Source organism: Stenella coeruleoalba (assembly GCF_951394435.1).
Source record: "Stenella coeruleoalba genome assembly, chromosome: 7".
Classification (NCBI taxonomy): Eukaryota; Metazoa; Chordata; class Mammalia; order Artiodactyla; family Delphinidae; genus Stenella; species Stenella coeruleoalba.
This window is the reverse complement of record NC_137153.1, coordinates 85,660,297-85,684,725: the sequence shown is the minus strand read 5'-3', so window position 1 is coordinate 85,684,725 and position 24,429 is coordinate 85,660,297. Positions and strand designations below refer to the sequence as shown.

Sequence of the window (24,429 nt, the reverse complement as noted above, 5' to 3'; positions counted from 1 at the left end):
TCCTTTGTGAGGTGACAGAATGAGTGGAGTTAGGTCTGGAAGGTGGTGTCCTCAGGAGAAGGGCAAGTATCTGATTCTTAGAGCAGAGAGACAAGCAGACCTGAGTCTCTCAGAATGACTCCCCACCCCCTCCCTCATTCCAGATTTGGATTTCCACTGTGTCAGTCAAATGTGACTGTGTGGATAGGGGGTGAAGGGTGAATTCAGTCAACAGGCCCCCAAAGCTGCCTATTGAATATAGTCAGGGCTAGCTGGCATTTTGGGCCCGAGGACTTCAAGTCTCAGCCTACAATTTTCTTGCTGCTTTGGGTTCTGTTGAATCTGCTGTGTGTTCTGTAGTTGCCTAGTGACTCCTCTCTGGACTTGACTGTCCTCCCTCGTTTAGCCATAAATATTAATACCTGTTGGTAAGAGGAAGCATATATCTCTAAGCCCTGAGGAACTATAAAGCCTATGGGATTAGGATTACCAAAGGGTGCAATGACAATAAAGTAGAGTGGATTAAGAGCTGGGATGCTAGTCAGAGTCCAGAATACAGATGGCTGGAGCCAGCGTATTGAAGGAGCAGGGAGAGGGGTTAGGGTGGAGACTCAGGTTTTGGGAGAAGATGGGTGTGTAGGTTATCACTACAACAGGACTAGACTAATACAAGGGTTCAATCCATTGTGCCAGGTTTTAACAGCAGGATAAGCTCAGGAGCCAATGAACTGGAGCCAAGTGGGAGAGCCTGCCTCCCAGGGATAAAGCCTCTCCTTTCGCCAGTCGATCTGGCCCTCTTCCTTTCGCTGATTGGTCGAGAATCCCAATCCGTCGAGGAAGCGTAGCGTTGCGGCCAATTGCCGTGGCGTTACTAGGCGTGTTGCATCCCTGAGGCGGGAGCCGGGCAGCAAGCGAATTTCCTGATTGGCTCCGGTCCGCGGGTTGCTGGGGGGAGGCGCGGAGAGGCGGGAGGGAGTCCCCAGGGCAGGCGCTGATTGGCTGAGGTGAGAGCACCTCTCCTTCCGATGATTCGGCTCTTCTCGGCTCAGTCTTAGCGAAGCGTCTGCAGCCGTCGTTTGGGTGGTTGCTGCCGCTGCCCCCTCGCGGATCAGGCGTCAGCGTCTCCCGCCCGCCCGCCCACCGCCCCGGTGCCGCTGGGAGGAAGCGAGAGGGAGGCCGTCTGCGGGTTTGTCGCTCCACTCGTCCTCAGCCCGGGAGACCCAAGACCCGGCACAGTCGGTCGCCTGCCACCCCTTGTAGCCGTTACCCACGGGCCGCCACAGCCGCCGGCCGGGAGAGGCGCGCGCCATGGCCTCCGGAGCTGAGTGAGTGTGTGCGCGCGCCCGTCCGCCCGCCGCGGGTGCGCGCACCGGCTGACCCGCTTCGCTGGGTAGGCCCGGCCGGGCCTGGCTGTGGGCGCGTCTAGGAGGTGGAGACAGGGAAGGAGGGAGAGGAGAGGAGAGGAAGGGGGCTAATGAGGAGCCGCGGACCCATTTGGGCCCGGCTGCGCCCCCGCGCGCCCCCTAGGCGGGGCTTGCGTTGGGCCTGGGTCGGGGCCTGGGCCAGATCGTGCTGTGTCATGCAGGCCCGGGCCGGCATGACTGGCTCCTCTGGGCGGCCGTCCCGGCCTAGTGAGGTCTGCGGGCCCACACTGCTGGCGCGGCGCCCCGGGACCTGGGGGCGCCCACCTGCGATCCGGCCTGCCACCCGCTCTAGGCCTTTGGTCCCCAGAGAGTGCAGGCCCTGCGGGCCCAACGCCCTAACTGCGCCCGGTGGGCGTGGACTTTGGGCCACGTGAAGGCCTTAGGAGCCCGGAGACCGAGGCGGAGGCCGGAGCAGGGGAAGGCCTGGCGAGCTCAGGGAAGCTCACGACGGCCACTTTTAGAGCCGGCTCGGCCTGGCTTGTGGTTGGCATCGTCTACGACCTGAGTGGTGAGAAGCTGTTGGGGAGAGGCGGGCCCAGCCTTTCGCATCTGGCCGCCTTCATACTTTAGGCCTGTTGTTATTCATACGAGAAGGCTTTAGTTAGTTTTCCTTGATGTTGTGAAATGAGGTTCAGTAGGTTCTTGCTAAAATTCAAACTTCAGTTCGTATTTTGTGAGCTTTCTAGATTTCAGCCTTTGAGGTGTGAGAGTTAGAGATGCCTTAACTAGTCAAAGACACGTTCCTTTCCCTAAGCAGTTATGTTGAGCAATCCTGGGCCCTCTACTAAGGAAAGCATCAGATAAAACCTGGCCACCTCTACCTATTTTAGAATTAAGAGCTTTAGATACTGGTGGGGGGGGGCGGGGGGAAGACACCCTCATCCTATGGAAACCCTTCTATGCAAATCACCTTCCTGACTTGAGAGTTTAGTTTTTTTTGAGATGTGTTCCTTTTTCTCAAGTTTCTGAATTGAGGTGAAGTATTACTCAGGTGCCTATTTAAAAGGACTGCTTAATAAAGAATTAAAGTAGTCTCTTAGTCTTTAGTTTCCAAGACTAAAAGTCCAAAATTCTTGGAACCTGGCATCATAGACAGTTTCTGATCTCTAGGTCATCTTGATGACTTACCTGAACTCTGTCCAAGTCCCCTGTGGCCCATTGGGGTTCTGGAAAGGGCCTGACTCATGCATAAGACCAGTGGGATGTCCCCAGAGAGCCTCCGGGATAGCTCTTGGCCCATGATCAAACTGAATTCCCTCATTTAGAGATTACTTCCTTTGATCTCAGTAGATAGATGTGGAATTAAAGGTCCTTACTTTAAGGGAAAAGCATCCCACTCATCTCCAGTCCTGGGGTCAGGAATGGTAGGCAGATTGGAGGTTTTCCTAGGATGCAGCTTTGGGGTTAAAATACAAACTGATGACTAGAGGCATCTGGCATTTTGTTTTTCTCTAGCCCTGGTCCTATACATCAAACGGGAAGATGGGCAGCCCTTGAAGGGTATTTTAATGCATAGGGGAGACGGAGAATGGATGGATTTAAATTGCCCTCAACTCTCATATTGACCATGCTTGCTTTCTAGGGTGTTGATAAGCATTGGAAGAGTATGCAGCATTGTGATCACCACCTTGGGGTTGGGGGAGGCAAGTTTAAACCTAAGGAAACTCCACTCTTGGAAACTAGTTTAAAGGGAATGAATAAACTAGTTTAAAGCCTATGTGAGAGGCTCAGCAGAAAACTTTCAACCTTTTTAGATGAATGGGATTTGTATTTCTTTTGAGTGTATCAGGACCAAAAGATGTAAAAAATCCCGTAACTCCCTAGCTCGTATTCTAGAGCATAGGCATCTTTTTTCTTGCAAGTTGTGAAGGTATTTCCAATAGGAATACTTTTTTGTCTTCTTTTGTTGACTGATAGATGCTTATAACGATGCCTGACGTATTTTTTATGTATATGTATACACACACACACACGTGAATTTGTTGAGTGAAGAAATAACCCGTGGAAAAGCCTCCTTTTTATTTATTTCTTGGCTTCTTCCATTGTCTGGCCCTCTTATTTTGGTTAATGCTCATGTTTTCCTGAGCCTTACTAAGAGGAGGTAGCTCTTCAGAGGGAGAGCCCACTGTGTCTAGTTAGTGAAGGCTGGAGATGAGCTAAGTGAGAAATTGGTGTCAGATGAATGATCTTAGCTTCTAGGAAATGGTAGAAACTATTTAGATAGTTTAAACTCAGTTCAGACTCAGGCAACCTTGATTTGGGTGAGAGGGATTTGGCTTTGCCCCATGTCTCAGCATTTCTCGGTTTTAACTTTTTGAACCAACCCCATGGAGTTGTGTGTCTTTGCAGAGGTTTCTGAGATTCCTTTTGAGCTTGAGCTTCTTTCTGATGAAGGTTTCAGGTGTGTTAGTGTTTTGTGTGTGTTTTTTTTTTCCAAATATGATTGTCTTTATACTTTGCATTCCTGTGGTACATAGAATGCTCTGGCGTTCAGCAGGTTTAGCCAGTAAGAAGGGTAATTCTAATGATTCTTCATTGTTCCAGGATTGCTCTGTGGGGCTTGGGGCCTCCCTGAGCCCTACGGGAGACTGTCTTGCTTGCTTCCTTCTGCAAGAAGGTTAGCAAGGAAAGAGCTTGTGCTATGTTCTGCAGTGCTAATCATTCTGGCCGTTGATACCATATGTCAGGCGTTGTGTTGAACTTGTATACATTATCTTGCTTAAGACAGTAATCCTCTGAGATGGGTGCTACTATAGTCCCCATTTTACAGAAGAGGACATCAACCTCCAGAGAGGTTAAATAACATGGCCAAGATCACAGTTAAGTGGCAGGGTTGGGATTCAGACCCAACAGGTCTGACTACAGAGCCCCTTCTCTTAATTGCTATTCTATACTGTCTGAGACTATTTTCATTTTGCTAAATACTGCTCAGTCTCCACTTTTATTTTGTTTTCTTAGTTTCCTGACCCTGGGGCAAGATCACCTGGGACCTTACAGCTAGGATACCAGTACTCAGAATACCAAGAGTTGCTGGTAGAGACTGGTGGGGCCCTTGCTGGAATATGTTTTGGAACTGACTTCATTTTCTCTTTCTAGTTCAAAAGGTGATGATTTATCAACAGCCATCCTTAAACAGAAGAACCGTCCCAATCGGTTAATTGTTGATGAAGCCATCAATGAGGACAACAGTGTGGTATCCTTGTCCCAGGTAAGTTGGGTCCACAGTCCAATCTTTGCTTATTGCACTTAACCTGAGGGCTTTTCCCAGGTTTCTTTTCTCATTTTTCTTGCAGTGACCACAGATAGAGTGGGGTTTACTGGGAATCCCAACCTCCAGGGCTGCTGCTTACCCCCTGGCCCAGTGACCCAAAGGCCTTAACCTTCTTTCCTCAGCCCAAGATGGATGAGCTGCAGTTGTTCCGAGGTGACACAGTGTTGCTGAAAGGAAAGAAGAGGCGGGAAGCTGTGTGCATTGTGCTTTCTGATGACACATGTTCTGATGAGAAGATTCGAATGAATAGAGTTGTTCGGAATAACCTTCGCGTACACCTGGGGGATGTCATCAGGTGTGTGTGGGGTTCTTGGCCCCTCAGGGATGGGAGGCCAGAGACAGCCTGCATTACAGGCAGTACCCCCACCAAGGCCTTGGCAGCTGCAGATATTGGGAGCTTGCAGGCCATGGGAAGACTTATGTTTCTAGGTTGTCTTTAGGTTTTGGTTCTGCCTCTGGGACTTCAAAGCCTGCCTTTGCATGACCCTTGGGACAAGTTGGCATTTCTATGACTTTCTTGGTACCTTTATATTTTTCTACCAGAGGTATAACTTATCACACCTTAGACCCTGGTTTAGGATGCCATTTGAGTGTTTGTATCTGCCAAGTAACCTTACAGCTGGGTTGCATTAATGGCTTTTGTTGGGGCTGGAATGAGATGGGAGTATGGGCTACGAGGTAGACTCGTAGCAGGTTTGTATAAAGATCCAAGTTAATCTAGGAGAGAGGCATAGTTTGAGCCACACCTAGGATAGCACCAGTCTGAGTGATTTTTGACTTAACTTTAGGCAAGAGGCTTCCCCATCTTGGAGTCATCTCTAGCCACTGCTACCCAACCATCTGTCACTTGGCCAGGAGCATCTCAGACTTCTGATTCTTTTCCATGGATTCTAGGTTTCATGTAGCCTTCTTCCTGGAGGTGCTTAGTCACTTTCTCAAGGTGCTCTGACCACCTGACTGAGATTATTTTTTCACTTCTATTTCTCTGACCCTGACACTTGTCAGACTAAGGTCTCCCTTTGTAACATTGGGTTACCAATACTGACCAGAATGGGTCATCGTTGGATATCTCTCACTGAAGACCTTCCCTCTTGTGTCTTTGTGAGGGTTCCAGATGTGTGGGTCTTCCTTTTGGCTCACTGATTGGGAGTGGGCCACCCCAGCATCTTCTTCTAGAGGCTCCCCCTACTACCCCACCCTGCGTGTGACCTGTTCGGCTTGGCTGTTTCTTTGCCCTCACTCCCACCCTACCCTCCTGCCTCTCTTCACCTAAAGCCATTCCCTGCCTTTTCTCTTTTGCTTGCCATCGGCTGTCTATGCCAGGCCCTTTTGGACACCCAGTGCTTGGGGCTGCAGTTTGGTTGGTAACGTGGAGTCTGCTTATCATCCTCAGCATCCAGCCATGCCCTGATGTGAAGTACGGCAAACGTATCCATGTACTACCCATCGATGACACGGTGGAAGGCATCACTGGCAATCTCTTTGAGGTTTACCTTAAGCCGTACTTCCTGGAAGCTTATCGACCCATCCGGAAAGGTGAGAAATAATTCTAGGGACTGAACTTAAGGGTGATTGTTTGTAGGGATACCCAAGAGTAAACCTTGGGATATCTTTGTCTCATTCTCATATGTGTGTCTATACACACACATTCTGTACATATGCTCATGTGTACTCTCTCCTTCCCCACTTCCTTCCACTCCCCCATTTCCCCATTCCCACTGCTTGCTCCAGTAGAGTAAGCTGTCTTCTCTTTTATCTCTGAAGGAAGAGGTGGGCCATTTTGGCTGTCCAAAGTGTACTTAATATTTAGCACAGTTCTACCATTGGTGGTTGTCGTGAAAGCCTGGGTTATCTATACCCCAGAAGTCAAAAACCTTATGGGCTTCTTTCTGACACGTCAGGTTTTGTTCACTATCTTGAGTGGCAGAGGGACTCTTCACAGTTTACTTTCTATTTTTGCCTAATGCTTAATGAGATGTGGATGGGAAGGAGAAAGGGCAATATCTAGTGAACTTGGCATTCTAGATTCTAGGTTTTGATGAGGAATTCTCACTTGGTCTGGTAATAGATACCTCTAACTGCTCTTGTGCTGATTGCTCTCACAGGAGACATTTTCCTTGTCCGGGGTGGAATGCGTGCCGTAGAGTTCAAAGTAGTGGAGACAGATCCCAGTCCTTACTGTATTGTTGCTCCAGACACAGTGATTCACTGTGAAGGGGAGCCTATCAAACGAGAGGTGAGTTCTCTCCCTGATCCCGGTACCCTACTTCGTGATTACTTAGTGGGACAGTTGTGTGGTAGTTCCAAAGAATATTCAGACTTGATAGCTAAGCTTCTTCCCAGAGGTGGAAAACCTAGGTATTCATTTCTGGGCCTAGGTGTTTCTTGGAAGTATCTGATACCAATAATTTTTAAAAACCTAGATTGAACCTAAAAGGTCTAAGTGGTTGGAATAATTTTTGAGGAAGTGGTGCTGATGCTGGCATCTAGACCCCTGTGCATTTCCCACAGTTTCTAGCTTCAGGTCTTAGGGAAGCCCATCCCAGTAAGACTAAGGACAGTGTGATAGGGAAAGGCTATGCTAGAAATCTTTGCCTTGGCATAAATAAATAATTAAGTAAGTAAATAAAACAAAAGCAAAAATTGGGAATTCCCTGGCGGTCCAGTGGTTAGGACTCTGCACTCTCACTGCTGAGGGTGCAGGTTCGATCCCTGGTCAGGGAACTTAAGATCCCACAAGCTGCACAGCACGGCCAAATAAATAAAAATAAAAACAAAACAAAAGAAATCTTTTCTTTGGGATTTTTAGAGTTTTCCTCTGAGGCATGATCCCCTTAGAGGAGAATCTTCTCATACAGCAGATTTCTCTACATCAGATTTGGAGAAACTCACCTTTTGCTGATAGTAGTATTCCTGCCTTCTCCTTTTCTTTGTCTCTTCCATATTCAGGATGAGGAAGAGTCTTTGAATGAAGTGGGCTATGATGACATTGGTGGCTGCCGGAAGCAGCTAGCTCAGATAAAGGAGATGGTGGAGCTGCCCCTGAGACATCCTGCTCTCTTTAAGGCAATTGGTGTGAAGGTGAGCATCCTGGGCTCTGTAGGATATAGTCTAGGGTGGTGATCAACAGCTACTTGCTGTCTAATTCTAGGACGTCTTCATACATGTGTTTCATCATTGCCTTGGATTAGAGAGGAAGTACTGTATTTGAGTTTATAGAGGGCTCTAAATTCATTCATGCTACTAATGATCTACAACAGAGTGGGCCAGTTAAGTTCTCTGTTGTTGTTTTTTTTCTTAATTACAACCCTTTGAGAGGTAAAAACCATTTTCAACTAATGGACCCTGTAAATAAAATCTCACCATAGTTTGCCAACCTGTGTAGAACAGTGCTGCCCAGTAGAAGTAGAAGTTAAGGAAATTTGCAGAGTGTGAAGGATCCTGAGTCCAAAATATTTGCGAACTGCTGGTCTGAAATGTAACATCCCAATCATTCCCATATCATGGGACACCCTGAAGATGAAAGACAACTTCAAAGAGGAATACTTGTGGTAGTTGGTAAGGGAAGGCATTCCAACATGATGATAAATCCTGGAGGGTTGGGATAACTGGAGTGAGTGAGCCTCTGGCCGACACTCTTAAATGTCTAAGCTAGTCCTTGGTTCTTGTCTGTCTAAATTCAGGCCCTTGGCCTAATGGCCTCTTGCTTTTCCTAGTCCCTTCAGACTTCAGACTCAGTCACACTAAGAGTCTCTTGGTGTGGTTTCTCTGCTCTTTGTCTCCTATGCATTCATAAGTATTGTCAGCTTTCTAGCAGTATTTTCTCTGCTGCTAAGAGGAGTGAGTATGGTCTGAAGTAAACTGTCTTCCTAGCAGCTGCTGCTTGAGGGCTCACTCTTACTGGTGTCAGAGTTGAGCTCTGATTCTCACCCTCTCTAGATGGAGCCCTTGTCAAGCCATTTTAGGGTGGCTGGGGTTGGGAGAAGGCGGGAGTCTGAACCTAATCACACCTTCTGTACTGGTCCTCAGCCTCCTCGGGGAATCCTGCTCTATGGACCTCCAGGGACTGGAAAGACCCTGATTGCTCGAGCTGTGGCGAATGAGACTGGCGCCTTCTTCTTTTTGATCAATGGTAGGAGCCTTGGTTCACTTTGTGTTTGGCTGGACTCAACTCTGAGCTGAGCGTGACCCAGTCTCATGAGCTGGAGAACTCATGGACATGTTCATTTGTATACCTATGCTTGTGTATACTTCAGTAACTTTATTCTAAAGTACATTGCAGACAGATAAGCAACAAGGGGATGGTATTCTACTCTGATGCCGCCTGATCTGTCCCCACCTTGAGAAAGATTGTGGACAGACTGAAGACATTTAAGAGGAGTAAGTTAGAATGAGAACTCAAAATGTCCATGCTTACTTATTTGAGAGGGTTTGGGGGAAGACTGGCTGAGATCAGCTATCTCTTTGAGAATGAAATTTAGCTGGTAGAGGTCCAACTGGTGTGCTGCTTCTGCTCTGGCCAGAGGTCTCATAGCATCTGCTGTGATCATTTCATACTTCCAGCTCAACTGTTCGATAAGTGTATTGAGCTCCTTGACTTTTTATCCTGGCTTGGTGGCTACCCTGGGATAATGGTTGGTAGGGGCTGTGAGAAAGTAAGTAGAGGTTATTACCATATTCTCACCTAGGACCTGTCTCTGGACTGGGCGAACAAGATAGCTGATTTCTTTTGAGATTGAGAAAGGATATAGTTTTGTCATTGTATCCATTCTATATGCTTTCAGGTCCTGAGATCATGAGCAAGTTGGCTGGTGAGTCTGAGAGCAACCTTCGTAAAGCCTTTGAAGAGGCTGAGAAGAATGCTCCTGCTATTATTTTCATTGATGAGTTGGATGCCATTGCTCCCAAAAGAGAAAAAGTAGGAACTTACCCGAGGGGATAGTGGGGTGTTGAAAGGTCCTGACTTCACTTCTGACCAGACATTCTGTCCCGACAGACCCATGGGGAGGTGGAGCGGCGTATCGTATCACAGTTGTTGACCCTCATGGATGGCCTAAAGCAGAGAGCCCATGTCATTGTTATGGCAGCAACCAATAGACCCAACAGCATTGACCCAGCCCTACGACGATTTGGTAAGGACCCCAAATTTCTTTTTTTGCTGTCCTTGCTCTTGGGGAGATTGTGGCTCTACTGGCCTTAATCCCATTGATCCCACATCTGTCCTTCATCTAAGTCACCTATTCCTGAGGATTTCTTGAAGCTCTTTGCAGTGTTAGGGCCCAGGGTTCCTTTCCCTTTTTCCATGTCATGTCTAGGGTGACCACCCATCCTGGTTTGCCTGAGACCAAGGGATTTCCCAGAATATGGGGCCTTCAGTGCTAACTTCAGGACATTCCTGGGCAAACTGGGATGGGTGGTCACCTTAGGCCTGCCCTTTCTTCCCTCTGCACCAGAAATGATTCCTGTCTATGTTTACGCACTGTCTCACAGGTCGCTTTGACAGGGAGGTGGATATTGGAATCCCTGATGCTACAGGACGCTTGGAAATTCTTCAGATCCACACCAAGAACATGAAGCTGGCAGATGATGTGGACCTTGAGCAGGTGGAGTGATGATGAGGGCTGGCCAGAAGTTAGGATATCTGTTTCCAGGCAGTTGAAGGGAACTGACTAGGGACATAAGCTTCAGATGTGAGGCAATTGATTTTGATTCTTGTGCAGGGGAAGGGAAGTGATCTCAGATTGAATCCAGGAAACTAGGGTTGGCATGTTTCTCGGCTGACACTGAATTAGAGTGAACCAGAATTTGGGGGGCAGCTTTATTTCCAGGCCCCGAGTCCAGGCTTGAATACTTAAAACCCAGCCGATGAAAGGGCCACTAGTATGTGTTCAGGGAAATGGAAGGACCCAGAGATAGAAGTCAGGGGAAGGGACCAGGATTCTGTTGTCTCTGAGCTTCCTAAGGCAGCTAGGTCTCAGAGACAGCATAGTAAGAAGATCTTCTTTCTGCAGGTAGCCAATGAAACTCATGGGCATGTGGGCGCTGACTTAGCAGCCCTGTGCTCGGAGGCTGCTCTGCAAGCCATCCGCAAGAAGATGGACCTCATTGACCTAGAGGACGAGACCATCGATGCTGAGGTCATGAACTCCCTGGCAGTTACTATGGATGACTTCCGAGTAAGGGCCTCTCCCATATCTCAGGTACACACACATGCACTTTGATCTCCCCTGGCAAGTCTCATCCCCAGTTTTTCTTCCCTTTTTAGTGGGCCCTGAGCCAGAGCAACCCATCAGCACTGCGGGAAACTGTGGTAGAGGTACCACAGGTGACCTGGGAGGACATTGGGGGCCTGGAGGATGTCAAACGTGAGCTTCAGGAGCTGGTCCAGGTAGGGTGCTTGGTCCAGGGTGAGTCACTGCGTCAGTACGTTGTAATTGAGCTGGGTGATATTGGGGTGTTGTCACATTCATTGCAGAAATTGTGAGCATAATTCGGGAACCTGCTATTCTCTGGTTGGAGGCACTAAGGAACCTGCTTTTAGGGAACCTGGGTCTTCACCATGGGATGGTGTGGGAGGATGCTTCTGTTTGGTTAGGTTTCTTTCAAACTATGGAGGTATCCCTGAACCCTCTTTGCTTTTCCTCCTAGTATCCTGTGGAGCACCCAGACAAATTCCTCAAGTTTGGTATGACACCTTCCAAGGGAGTACTGTTCTATGGACCTCCTGGTTGTGGGAAAACCTTGCTGGCCAAAGCCATTGCTAATGAGTGCCAGGCCAACTTCATCTCCATCAAGGGTCCTGAGCTGCTCACCATGTGGTTTGGGGAGTCTGAGGCCAACGTCAGAGAAATCTTTGACAAGGTGAGCTATAGGTGGCTGGGCTATCAATTCACTTGCTTGGGGACAAGTTAAGGGTGGAGGCTATTCTTTGGGAGAGTAAACACCATCTCATTCTGGCAGCTCAGCTAGGGCAGTGAAGGTCACTTTATCTTCCGTTCCTTCTCCGATCTGAGCGATCCGATTGTGCTAATGCTTGAGTCCATCTGTCCCCTCACACAGGCCCGCCAAGCTGCCCCCTGTGTACTGTTCTTTGATGAGCTGGATTCGATTGCCAAGGCCCGTGGTGGCAACATTGGAGATGGTGGTGGGGCTGCTGACCGAGTCATCAACCAGATCCTGACAGAAATGGATGGCATGTCCACAAAAAAAAATGTGTTTATCATTGGCGCTACCAACCGGCCTGACATCATTGATCCTGCCATTCTGCGACCTGGCCGCCTTGATCAGCTCATCTACATCCCACTTCCTGATGAGAAGTCCCGTGTTGCCATTCTCAAGGCCAACCTGCGCAAGTCCCCAGTTGCCAAGGCAGGTGCAAGGTCTTGGGGTCGTGGTGACTTCTGTGAATCTGCAGGCTGTGTGGAGTGGTGTTTGGTTCCTGGACAGGATTCCGTTGGGGATTCCTGGGGTTATGGTTGAAAAGGGAATATGGAAGATTTGGGGGTATTAGGGTAATCTAGAATAAGGAATAAAACGGGGTGGCAGAAGATGGGACAAACTGGAATTGGGAGTGTTTGGATGGTCAAAGATCCATGTATCACAGGGGAGGAGAGACTGAATGCTAAGACAGATATGTTGCTTCTTTTAGGATGTGGATTTGGAGTTCCTGGCTAAGATGACTAATGGCTTCTCTGGAGCTGACTTGACAGAGATTTGCCAACGTGCTTGCAAGCTGGCCATCCGTGAATCGATCGAGAGTGAGATCAGGCGAGAACGGGAGAGGCAGACGAACCCATCAGCCATGGTGGGTCTGCATCCTTTCCCCAGATGTGCCAGTTGTGGGAAGCCAGGGGACAGTCTCCACAATGCCCTAGAGTTAAGAGTATAAGATTTTGGAAAGATCACCTGACTGAGATGTTTAGCAGGGCATCAAAGAGAAAATGCTGACCATATAACCTCTTCAATCAGGAATTATAAAGGCTGAGAAGAGATCAGCAGAGAAACACATAGAGCAGGGCTAAGAACCTAGTGTCTGTGGACCTATCCTTGGTGTTCCATGGACCCCTTGAATTAAATGCACAGTTTGGTGGAGTGTGTGTGTAAGCTCAATAAAGATAGGGACTCTATATCATCTTGCTTGTTTCCCATTGTATCATGGCAGTGTTAGAGACTGACTTCGCGAATAAAGAAATAAATGGCTTTCTTTACCTTTTAGAGGGGGCCTGTGACATCTCTCCTTCCTCTCATCAAAGCTTATAAACTAGGGCTTCCCTGATGGCGCAGTGGTTGAGAGTCCGCCTGCCGATGCAGGGGACACGGGTTCGTGCCCCGGTCTGGGAAGATCCCACGTGCCGCGGAGCAGCTAGGCCCGTGAGCCATGGCCGCTGAGCCTGTGCGTCCGGAGCCTGTATTCCGCAACGGGAGAGGCCACAACAGTGAGAGGCCCGCGTACCACCAAAAAAAAAAAAAAAAAAAAAAAAAGCTTATAAACTACTGATACACTGATCCGAGGGCAGTCTCATAAATCATAGCAATTGAGTGGCTTCTCAGTAGAAGAGATAGGGTGTGAGCCTGGGCTGTGAAGAGAGAGAATTTGGGTAAAGGAAATAAGGTGCCCAAATAACCCGCTTGAGAAGTAGGATTACGGGAACTGGGAAAACCTGGGTAGAATTGAAGACATCATATGTTGCTGGAAGTGAGGCCAGTAGGCAAGGTGTAATCTAGATGTGATAAGCACTTTGACATTTTCTTTTTAAAAGTTTATGTTTTTGAGGTATAATTTACATATTGTAAAATTCGCCCTTTTTAGGTGTACTATTTCTGTGCTTTTTGACAAAATATATAAGTTCTATAACTACAGTTGAGATAGACAAATTTCCATCATCCCCAAAAGTTCCCTCGTGCCACTTTTTTTTTTTTTTTTTTTTTTTTTTTTTTTTTTTTGTGTTATGTGGGCCTCTCACTGTCGTGGCCTCTCTCGTTGCGGAGCACAGGCTCCGGACATGCTGGCTCAGCGGCCATGGCTCACGGGCCCAGCCGCTCCGCGGCACGTGGGATCTTCCCGGACCAGGGCACGAACCCGTGTCCCCTGCATCGGCAGGTGGACTCTCAACCACTGCGCCACCAGGGAAGTCCCCTCGTGCCACTTTTTAAATTTTTTTTTATTTTTTGGCCGTGCCTTGCAGCACACGGAGTCTTAGTTCTCCAACCAGGGGTCAAACCCCTGCAGTGGAAGCGCGGAGGCTCAACCACTGGACCGCCAGGGGAGTCCCTCTCATACCACTTTAATCAGCTTCTTTTTCCCACCCTAAGCCCTTGGTAACCACTGATAAGAATTCTGTCCCTACAGTTTTACCTTTTCCAGAATGCATTGACAGGTTTTTAAGCAGGGCAGTGACTCGGTTTTAGGAAGATTGGCCTGGCAACCTGTTCAGGAGAGGCCCAACTTATTGGAGAGGCCCAATCCTCTAAGCCTCTGCCATAAGCTACTGCAGTAATGGGGTCAGGAAGGCCAGGGAAGGAATGCAGGCTGAGCCTTAACTAGCCCCGGTGGTCTGTGTTTACCTTTCCTGCAGGAGGTAGAAGAGGATGATCCAGTGCCTGAGATCCGCCGAGATCACTTTGAGGAAGCCATGCGCTTTGCCCGCCGTTCTGTCAGTGATAATGACATCAGGAAGTATGAGATGTTTGCTCAGACCCTTCAACAGAGTCGGGGCTTTGGCAGCTTCAGGTAACTAGGTTTCAGTGGGCAGTGCTTAATTTGTCTTGGATAACTCTACAGCCAAGGTAGTTGGAGCCCTAAGGAGGCTAGAATGGGTAGTTGTGAAAATCCTAAACAAGCCCTGCCCTAACCCTCTTTTTTGCCTCTGCTCTCGTGCAGATTCCCTTCAGGAAACCAAGGTGGAGCTGGCCCCAGTCAGGGCAGTGGTGCTGGCACAGGTGGCAGTGTGTACACGGAAGATAACGACGATGACCTGTATGGCTAAGTGGTGGTGGCCAGCGCGCAGTGAGCTGGCCTGGCTGGACCTTGTTCCCTGAGGGTGGGGGCGCTTGCCCAGGAGGGACCAGGGTGCGCCCACGGCCTGCTCCGCTCCTCGGTCTGAACAGTTCAGCCGCAGCCAGATTCTGGACCGGGGCTTGCTGTTGCAAAAAAATACAAAACAAAAGCGATAAAATAAAAGTGATTTTCCATTTGGGAGGCGGAGAATGAATTACCATCAAGAAATTGGGCCTTGGGCCCATGCTCTTTCTGTTGTAGTTTGGGGCAGTGCAGGGGACCTCTATGGGTGTGAACAAAGGCATTATCGCCATTCCCCACGGTAAAGCATCTGCACTTCACTCAATGCTGCCCAAGCCCTCCCTTCTTCCCCCTACCCAACCTGGGTAGGAGGGTGAAGGGCTACAGTTGCTGAGTGTTTATATAGAGAGTAGGTTGGTTCTTATTTTACATGCTTTTGAGTTAATGTTGGAAAACTAATCACAAGCAGTTTCTAAACCAAAATGACATGTTGTAAAAGGACAATAAACATTGGGTCAAAATGGAGCCTGAGTCCTGACCCCTGTGCCTGCTTCTTTTCCTGGGAAGGGCCTTGGGCTACTCCAAGAGTGCCAAGGCACTCTTCCAAATGTGAAATTCTAGAATTAAGATTGCACCCTCTTCCCCTACTGATAAACATTGGTATACTGCTGCCTCGCCCAGTGTCTGCAGTATCACTGGATAGGACTGCAGTGGAGGGAGAGCAGCCTGATGGAGCTCCAGATGTGGTGAATGTGGGATCCTCTACCTGTATTTGATGTGGATGGTGAGATTAGGCCTGCAGAGTCCCCTTTTCCTGACCAAGGCTGAATTGGGGTGTCCTCCAAAAATCTAAAAGTTGTAGAAAGATACAGTTTCTGTCTGGAGATGGATGTTCTCTTGATGCATCTAAAAATTTCAAATATTCATGTTCTGGTTGAGGATCACTTACAGTTATGTCCACCTTTATGTAATTTGTATTATGAAAACATAGCTTTTTTTCTAATATAAAATTCTAGTATTGGATGTGTTTCTTTCTAAACGAAACATCCTCCCCTGCTCCTCGTTTTTCAGATGATTGCTTGCATAGTTTTGTCCAGGTATAGAGTATCCTCTTCGTTCAGCAAGTACTAACGTAATCACTTCGTGCTTCTGGGATCAGTACCTCGATGCCTTATCGAAGAAGGAGTATGGTGCAGAGAAAATAATCCACTGAGTCAAGTTAGTCATTCTAGTACTTATACTAGCCTCTGGTTTGATCTACATAGGTAGGTAAACTACAAGGACTCAAGATAGTCTGATTAAACTAGGGGTGATTAAACTAGGGCATCTTGAACTCATGTGCTGTGAAATAGATATTCTTGCACTTTTGTGATTTGCATTGACTGTCCCTTGTGACACTTCCTCCTCTGGATCCTGTCTTTGGTCCTCCTTTGGTTTTCCTACCATTTTAGGTATCCTGACGGCTTAGCTTTCAGTCTTCCTACTCTGGACATTGTCACTCTATCTCATCCCTGTGGCAACCTAACCTCAGTAAGACCAAAGACAAGGTCTTTTGTGGTAAAGACATTTGGTACCTCTGCGTCAAGCTATGGGAACAGAACAGAAGGCAAGATCCCACAAAATAGGTAGAGGTACTGGTTGATATGTGATAGAAATTTGTGTTGGAATGATTGCTTTGCACTCACTTATAACACAAAGTGTGTCTATAGGGAAGGTGGTTGGAGCTTTATAGATTCTTTAGGAAAAAAATAAGACTAGACTTGTGAGAGGCCTGGTTTTGCTTCTCACACTTGTGCATATAGCAGTGTAGCGTCACACAAGGCACGGAGCTCTTCTGGGGCCTCGAGATTTCTTAGTCTGATAAAATGATTGACAGTGCTTCGTAAACTGTAGAAAGCAGTGTGAGGGACTGTTTATTGTCAAAATGCACCTGCAGAAGCCTGCATACTTAAACCAAGAGGCAAATTGTATAGGCAGTTCATCTTTCTCCCCACAGGGTTCCCAGAAAGAAATTGGAATGTGATCTTACTATAGCCATCTTCCCACAGGATAAGTGCTGTGATTAGAAGATGGGTTTCTAACCAAAAATATGGCATCAAATTAGATCATGGAAGACCAACAGTTCACCACAGAGGCGAAAGCAAAGGTGGAACTATAAATCTAAAATCTTGAAATATATTGGGGTCCAAGACACTGATCCTGCAAGTAGCCCTGAGAGTAGTGGTTACATGGTGCCCAGGATGCCAGTCATTAGTTTGACCGAACTGAACAAATGTTAAATGGTTTGTTAATCTTGCCCGGCCCTACAACCTACTGAGGGCTTAAAAAGACTTAAGAATATAGGACTTGGATGTTTCATAAAGCTATTCAGAGTTGCATAGACTCATTAAATGGCCCTATGTCAAGTGGAAATTCAGAATTGCATTGTCTTTGAGACTATGAGACTATTTTTCTGGGGGTGGATAGGTGGGGAGAAGGAAAGTACCTTCAGTTCCACTCCTGGCCAGCAGGTGGTAAGTTGGGCTCAGACCCTATAGACAAGTTAGGGCTAAATAAAACTTTGGAACAGAATAGTAACATTAGTGAGAGGAGGCAGAGGGAAGCATGTACCTTCTGACTGTTTTTCTCAACCAACTATACAGAGTAGAGCGAATGTTATGATTGGGAAGAGCACTGGTTTGGGAGTGTGAACTTGACCTCACAGAACCTCACTGTCTTTGAAGGACTTGATAGCCATAATATCAGGAAAGCAGTGCTATCAACAAGACATAAATTGTTATGGGGCTGCAAAGAAGGGGAAACCGTACTAAGATAGGAGAATCTGAGAAGGCTGTGGAGGCAGTCTGAGCTGGGGGTTAAAGGAAGATGGGAGGCTTGACATGGGGTCAGAGCATGCTTAAGAAGCATCAGGTTGACTAGCAAGGGAGTGAATTCTGAGAGGCCAAACCACATTGTGAAGAACCTCAAATGCCAGGTGTGAACTTTATTTTAATGATCTTGTGGGTCCTCTGGGGGTTTAGGCAGGAAAGTAACCGTCAGATTTCAGGGCTAGAGAACTTTTTTTTTCTTCTTTTTTTGTTGTGGCAAAATAACATAAAATTCATGCAAAAATTTCCAAGTGTACAGTACAGTATTGTCAACTACATGTGCATTGTTGTGTATAGACGATTCACTTTTTTTTCATTGACAGTTCACTTTTTTTTTTTTTTTTTTTTGCCTCACAGTGCGGCTTGTGGGATCTTAGTTCTCCGACCAGGGATTGAACCCAGGTCCCCGCAGTGAAAGCACTGAATCCTGTCTGCTGGACTGCCAGGGAGTTTCCAACAATTCACGTTTTTTTTTTTGTTTTTCTTCAGTACACGGGCCTCTCACTGTTGTGGCCTCTCCCGTTGCGGAGCACAGGCTCCGGACGCGCAGGCTCAGCGGCCATGGCTCACGGGCCCAGCCGCTCCACGGCATGTGGGATCTTCCCGGACCGGGGCACGAACCCGTGTCCCCTGCATCGGCAGACGGACTCTCAACCACTGCGCCACCAGGGAAGCCCAACAATTCACTTTTTAAAAAACTTTTATTTTTGGGAATTTCCTGGTGGCCCAGTGGTTAGGACTTGGTGCTTTCACTGCCATGGGCTCGGGTTCAATCCCTGATTGGGGAACTAAGATCTGTAATGCAGCCAAAAATTATATAGTATTCCCAATAACCAGAGATAATCATTTTTTTTTTTTCTTTTTTAGATTGGGGCGTGAGGTTAAAGGAGGAGTCAGGAGCAGGCTTCTGGCTTCAGTACTGGGGTGGATGTTGTACACCCCTTCAATAGGAATTCGCACATTGGAGGACAGGGTTAAAGGGAAAATGAGTAAGTTTTAGACAGGTTGTATATGAGACAGTACTAGTAGGTGGTAAGATAGGTGGATCCTGAAGCCTAGAGATGGTTAAAAAATGACCCATGTTTTGAAATATCGCACTTAATGGAATGGGTTCAAGACACTATGTTTTTAATGGTATTGGTAAAATTGGATATCTTTTTTGGGGGTTGGGGGAGTTAGATTCTCTCCTCATACTGTACTCAAAAATTAGATTAACAATCTAAACATAACATCTATGGGAATTCCCTGGTGGTCCAGTGGTTAGTGCTCTGCCCTTCCACTGCAGGGGACACGGGTTCAGTCCCTGGTTGGGGAACTAAAATCCCACATGCTGCACGGCATGGCCAAAAATAAATAAACAAATGTCCATGAGGGTGCTAGAAGAAAGTGTCTTAGAATCCATAAGGGAACATGTTGGTAGATTTAAACTTTGGCATGGTAAAATCGCTTTAAAATTAGAAAATAAGCTACAGATTGGGAGAAACTATTTGCAGCATATTAACAGGTTGAGTTAATATCTGTGACAGACAGGATAATGCCATTCCCAAACCCCCTGACCAATGCCCACATCCTAATCCTTGGCACCTGTGAATATATTGTGCTACGTGGCAAAAGGGAATTAAAGTTGCAGATGGAAGTAAGGTTGCTAGCTAACTTACTTTAAGATAGGAAGAGTATCTTGGATTATTGAGGTGGGTCCAATGTAATTAAAAGTGTCCTGAAAAGTGGGAGAGGGAGGAAAAAGTGATGTGAGAAGAACTTGACTTGCCTTTGCTAGCTTTGAAGATGGAGGAGGAGGGCCAATAGCCAAGGAATGTGGGCAGCTTCTAGAAGCTGGGAAAGACCAGGAACGAATCCTACCCAGTGCCTACAGAAAGGAATGCGGCCCTGCCAACCTCTTGATTTTAGCCCTGTGAGACTTCTAATAAAATTAATTTATGTTGTTTTGTGATAATTTGTTATGGCAGCAGTAGAAAAGTAATAAAATACCCAGCAGACAATGCAGTAGAAAAATGGGTATACGATATGAACAGGCAATTATAGAAGAAATTCAGCGATCGCTAAACATATGAAAAGGGACTTGTTTTTGTGGCCTTGGAGGTGCATGAGCTAAACTAGAGAGAGAAAAGAGCAGAGGGCTGACAAGAATTGGCTAGAAATATATGTGGGGAACTTGTGTATCAAGTATGTGAAGAAGGGGACCATACCCAGGACCAAGAGCAGCTGCCTAGACCCAGACCAATTGTGCTCGTGTGAATGGATATATTTTTCTTCTGTTGACTTGCTGTGAAGTTTTTCTCAAGGGCAGCATTGGTCTGTGCTCCCCTGGCCTTAACAGCTTCACCCTGTAGAGTGAGGACTCCAGGTTGTAGACTCCAGGTTGATCATCTGTGAACAGCTTGAAAAGAAAGTTAAGCCTATAGAATCCTGAGCTCTCTACTTCTGGGACCTGATCCTGAGGAGACACAGCTGCAGCAGAATAGGGAACCGTCATTTCCAGTACCCCAGACTCCAAAAAAGACATGAGTGGGGTTTGTCTAGTTCAGCTAGTTTATTAGGATTTCCTTTGTGTCTCCACCCCGCAACTGGTTTGGCTTCAGGTCTTGGGGTACTTATATTGGGTGCCAGTACTACCAGCCTTTTCTCTGCTGACTGGATTTGGTGGGCAGGGGTCCATGGGTACCCAGAAATTTGGCTAACATCCTTTGGAGACCCCTGGTAAGGGGAGCCTGAGGTGTGGGGGAGGAAAGATGCTTCTGGGCCCAAGGGCAGTGCTTACAGTGCCGAGGGGCTAGGATGTCACCAGCTCCCAGCCTTGCCCCTCTCTGACCTTGGGAACCTGAAGCCTTGGAGTGAGGCTGCAGGGAGGGAGCAGTGTGTCGAGAGCTCTGGTCCCTGTGCTGAGATCTTTGCAAAAGTCTGCTTACAGGGACCTCTGCTAGTCTGGCCTGGGCTAGGTGGCTTTTCCCTGTAACTGTGGTTGAGCCCAATTTTGCATCCCCTTCTCTGTGGTCTCCTTTGGGTTTCCTGGGGCGCTCTCTCTTTTTGGCTGAAGATAGGGCTGAAGCCTTGTCCTGTCTCTTGCCTGAGGCTGGAACCTCAGGGTATGAGGGCTCTTCCAGGCCTGGGCAGTGAACACATGACCCCTCGGATGACATCTTCACATTCATTCTTTGCTCTTTCTGAGGCTCTTGTTCTGCCCTGCCAGACTTCCATAGCTGAGGTTGGATAGAGGAGTGGGAGTGATAACAGTGGGGGACCTGGATAGGCTGAGTTACTGTGCTCTGAGGTTTAGGGGGATGACAGCTTGAAGAGTTGGGGCACAGACTGAGGGGATGAATCTGCTGTGGTGGGCAAGAAGAGAGTCTCCGGGTGGCTTGAGTTGTGGAGCTCAGGGCAGGGGAGCTGCCAAATGATTGACTTGGGCCAAGAGATCTGGAAGCAGGGCTCTGCTCTAGTTTCTTCAGCCTGAGTTCCAACTCTTTACTCCAGTGCCAGGCCTGGACCCCAGAGTGGGTGGGCATCTTTGGGACAGCCTCACCCTGGGAGGATGGAGTCTCTGCCTTAGCCCCTGGGAACAGCTCTCCCTTGGGTAGGCCAGGCTGGTTGGACTCAATCTTCAGAGCTTCAGCTTGGGTGGGAAGCCAGGGTATTGGCTGTAGGGGATCCACTGCTGGAAGGCTGGGGTCCTGGGGGATCCCTCTTTGTTGCACATTCCTCCACACAAACTCAAGGTCAATGTGTGGATCTGGTAGAGGAGCAGAGAGTGACCTGGGGGTTGGGGCTGGGAGTTCAGTGGTGCAGCAGTTCCCTCTCTGCTCTACTGTTTCCCCCTCAGGTTTACAGTTGCATTGGTCTCCAATAGGCTCACTTGTGTGAGACTTTGACATAGAGTTTGGGCATGGGCTGGGACCCCACAATGGGGACACAGGAACACAACAGGTTTCTTTCTGCTCCATGTCCCCCGCAGTAGGCTCAGAGTCAGATTGGACTCCCAAGGGGTTGGCTCCACGTGGGTCTTGGGGTAAGCTGCAAGCCAGGAGCTCAGAGGCCCAGGAGTTCTTTCTCCTTTCTATGTCCCCACATGTAGCTTCAGAATCAAACAGGACCCCCGTAGGGCTAACTCTGAGGGAATCCAGTACAAGAACTGCGGGTGGGCTGAAGGCCAGAGATAGCGATTCAAAAGCCCAGGAATTCCGGGAATGATCAGTGTCCTTCCATGCAGTTTCTGACCCAGTAAGCCCTCCCACAGGATTGATTCTGTGGGGTTCTAGAATAGGAGCTAGAGATGGGCTGTGGCCAGGGCCTGGAGATTCTGAGGTCCAGAGGTTGTCTGTCTGCCTCATGGCCTCCCACAAAGCTTTGGACTCAGACAAGACTGCCTGGGCACCCGTTCCTAGGGACTCCAGCAGAGAGGCTGAGGGAAGGCTGGGAGATGAAACTGGGTCTGCAGAGACCCAAAGATTTTCTCTACTCTGCGTGCCCTTCCACGGAGTCTCAGATCCTGATGGGACACATGCAGGCATGGTTCCATGGAGTCCTGGGTCGACGTCCAAGGCTGAGGGCTCAAAGGCCCAAAGGTTTGTTGAATTTTCTCTGCATCTCCACTGGGGCTCATATCCAGATGGATCTCCCAGGGGACTGCCTCCCTGGAGTTCTGGCAGGGGATGTGGGGGAGGGCAGGGGGCTGGCGTTGGGGGCTGAAAGGCTTGAGTACTCTCTTTATGTCCTGTGGTTCCCCACTGAGTCTCATATACAGGTGGAACTTCCAGGGTGCTGGTTCCTTGGGGCTCTGTCATGGGGGCTACAGATTGGCAAGGGACTGAGGTCGGAGGCTCAGAGATCTGAGGATTCTGTCTTCGCCTTGTGGTTTCCCAGAGGGCTTCAGGTCCAGAGAGGCCTCCTATAGGGCTGGCTCCTTGGCATTCTGGCAGAGAAGTTGGGGTTAGGCTGGGAGTTGGCACTGCTGGCTCAGGGGTTTTGGGGTCCTCATTTTGCCCCGTGGTCCTCCATGGGGCCTCAGACCTAGTTAGGGCTCCCAGAAGGCTAGCAGGATTTTCTGCTAGGGAGGCACAGAGTGAGTCTGGAATGTGTTGTTGGAGGCCAGGATCCCATGGCACCTTCCACCAGACCTCAGATGAATGGAAGAGTTTGGAGGGCCTGGTTCTTTGGAGGTTAGGCTGTGGGTGCAGGGCTTGATCCTCAGAGACCCAAGGGACCTCTCTCTGCTGTGTAAGCCACTGTGTGTTTGCCTCAGTGCCAGATAGGACTCTCTTATGGTCCATGGGAAAGAATTTAAGTTGGAGGGGAAGTGATGGGACAGGAGGGGAAGATGGGGAGGGAAGTTGCTGAGGGTCAGAGGCCGTTCCTTCCAGATCTTCTGTAGTATGGACTTCATGTGTAGGAAGTGGGGTTGGGGAGCAATACTGGGGAAGCAGCAATACTGGGGTTCTAGGCAGGAAGGCAAACTTGTTAAAGAAGACAGAAGGACTGACAGACAACTTCAGGGGAGAGAGGCCACCTGAGCTCAGGAAGATGGCCTCCAAGGACTCACTGTGCAGAGAGGGGAGACCCCAGAAGAGCTGGCTTTCTCTCTGCTGTAGGTGGCTCCCTGATGCTGTCTTGTGCCTCACAGGCAGGTTGGTCAAGATCTGAAAGGTGGGGAAGGATCTGGAAGGGTTTGGGGTCTGTGTGAGTACTTGCTCTAGTGTCCCTATGGACTTGTGGAGGCCCTCAGAATCACAGGATGGCTGGGATGGGGCTGTGGTGGCCTGTTCTCCAATAGGAGCTTCTTTGGGAAGAGAACATGGCTTCAGTGGATCCAGAGATACCTCCTCTTCTTCTTCCTCCCCTGACTTCTGCTTCCACAGGCGATCAAGGAAAGCCACGCGGTACAGAAGTGGTAGGCCCTGGGGAGTGGAGAAAGATACAATCTTTCTGGGGAGTGGAGAAAGATACAATCAGGCATGAAGCCTTTTTCAGAGACACAAGATGTACCGTTAAGCCCTCAGTCTTTGTTCTACAGTGAGTGAACAGTTACTCACTGGGGCCCACATCTGTGGACAATAGTCACTTACCCATCTGGTGTTAATGGCCATTACCCAACTACATTTGGAGATCGGCATTCCCTTACATAACCCCACATCTAGGGTCAATGATCATTCAGCTGGCTTGAAATCTAGTGTTAATGGTCACTCACCCAGCCTCACATTTAAGGCTTATAGTCACTCTTTTGAGCCCACATTGATGTCAATGATTCCTTACCTGAACTCATGTGGTGAGTCATTTACCCAGCTGCACACCTATGTCACCCACCTTGCCTTGCATCTTGTCCCCAGAGTACCAGGGCTGAAGCTGTCGCCATCTCCCAAGCTGCCACCACCTCTGGATCTGCCAAACCACGAACAAGAATAGTGTTACCAGGTTCCCTGGACTCAGAAGGCAGCTGCTGCCACAGTGTCTGCAGGCCAGGGCATGGGTCAACTGGCCCCAGAGAAGCCCCATGTCCCCCTCAGCCCCAAGCAGGCCCTCTGGCAGCCATTCCATTTTTCCTCAGCCTAGTGGCAGTTTACCCTGAGGTCATCACTGCATCACAGAACAAAGAACTCCCATCCCCCACATACCTAACAGCAGTCTCTGTGAATTTAGAGCCCCAAAATTGCGCCCACCAGACAACTCATACTTTATTCAGTGAAAGCTTAGTGATCCCCTTTTGTCTTGATTAACAAGGTCAGAATTATCTTCAGGCATTGTGGTTGAGGACATGGATTCTAGCATCAAACTACCTTATTCAAATCCTAGCTCTGCCACTTCCTACCTGTGAAATCTCAAACTACTTTATCTTTCAGTGCCTCAGTTATACACATAGGG

The 24,429-nt window shown here is 48.4% G+C and overlaps 2 protein-coding genes across 2 annotated transcripts; one reads left to right on the top strand and one right to left on the bottom strand.

Moving 5' to 3' along the window:
- The first annotated feature begins 907 nt into the window (after positions 1-907).
- On the top strand, positions 908-15,761 carry VCP (valosin containing protein). Its single transcript, XM_079925703.1, has 17 exons — positions 908-1,304; positions 4,500-4,611; positions 4,797-4,969; positions 6,068-6,210; positions 6,780-6,910; positions 7,624-7,755; positions 8,704-8,806; positions 9,459-9,592; positions 9,671-9,806; positions 10,165-10,277; positions 10,686-10,850; positions 10,940-11,062; positions 11,323-11,535; positions 11,734-12,042; positions 12,323-12,478; positions 14,250-14,404; positions 14,555-15,761. The coding sequence occupies exons 1-17, from the start codon at positions 1,288-1,290 to the stop codon at positions 14,658-14,660; spliced, it is 2,421 nt and encodes an 806-aa protein (XP_079781829.1). The 5' UTR covers positions 908-1,287; the 3' UTR covers positions 14,661-15,761.
- A 4,428-nt stretch (positions 15,762-20,189) lies between these two features.
- Positions 20,190-24,152, bottom strand: SPATA31G1 (SPATA31 subfamily G member 1; the record flags this gene model as incomplete). Its single annotated transcript, XM_079926733.1, has 2 exons — positions 23,875-24,152; positions 20,190-23,468 (listed from the first exon to the last, which is right to left on the bottom strand). Exons 1-2 carry the CDS (start codon positions 24,103-24,105, stop codon positions 20,190-20,192), a joined length of 3,510 nt encoding a protein of 1,169 aa, XP_079782859.1. The 5' UTR covers positions 24,106-24,152.
- Positions 24,153-24,429: the final 277 nt, after the last annotated feature.

Bases quoted from the DNA above. Each gene is read 5' to 3' on its own strand.
- VCP (XM_079925703.1), top strand. The intron at 4,612-4,796 runs GTAAGTTGGGTC...TTCTTTCCTCAG, and splicing joins GTGTGGTATCCTTGTCCCAG to CCCAAGATGGATGAGCTGCA. The intron at 4,970-6,067 runs GTGTGTGTGGGG...TATCATCCTCAG, and splicing joins CACCTGGGGGATGTCATCAG to CATCCAGCCATGCCCTGATG.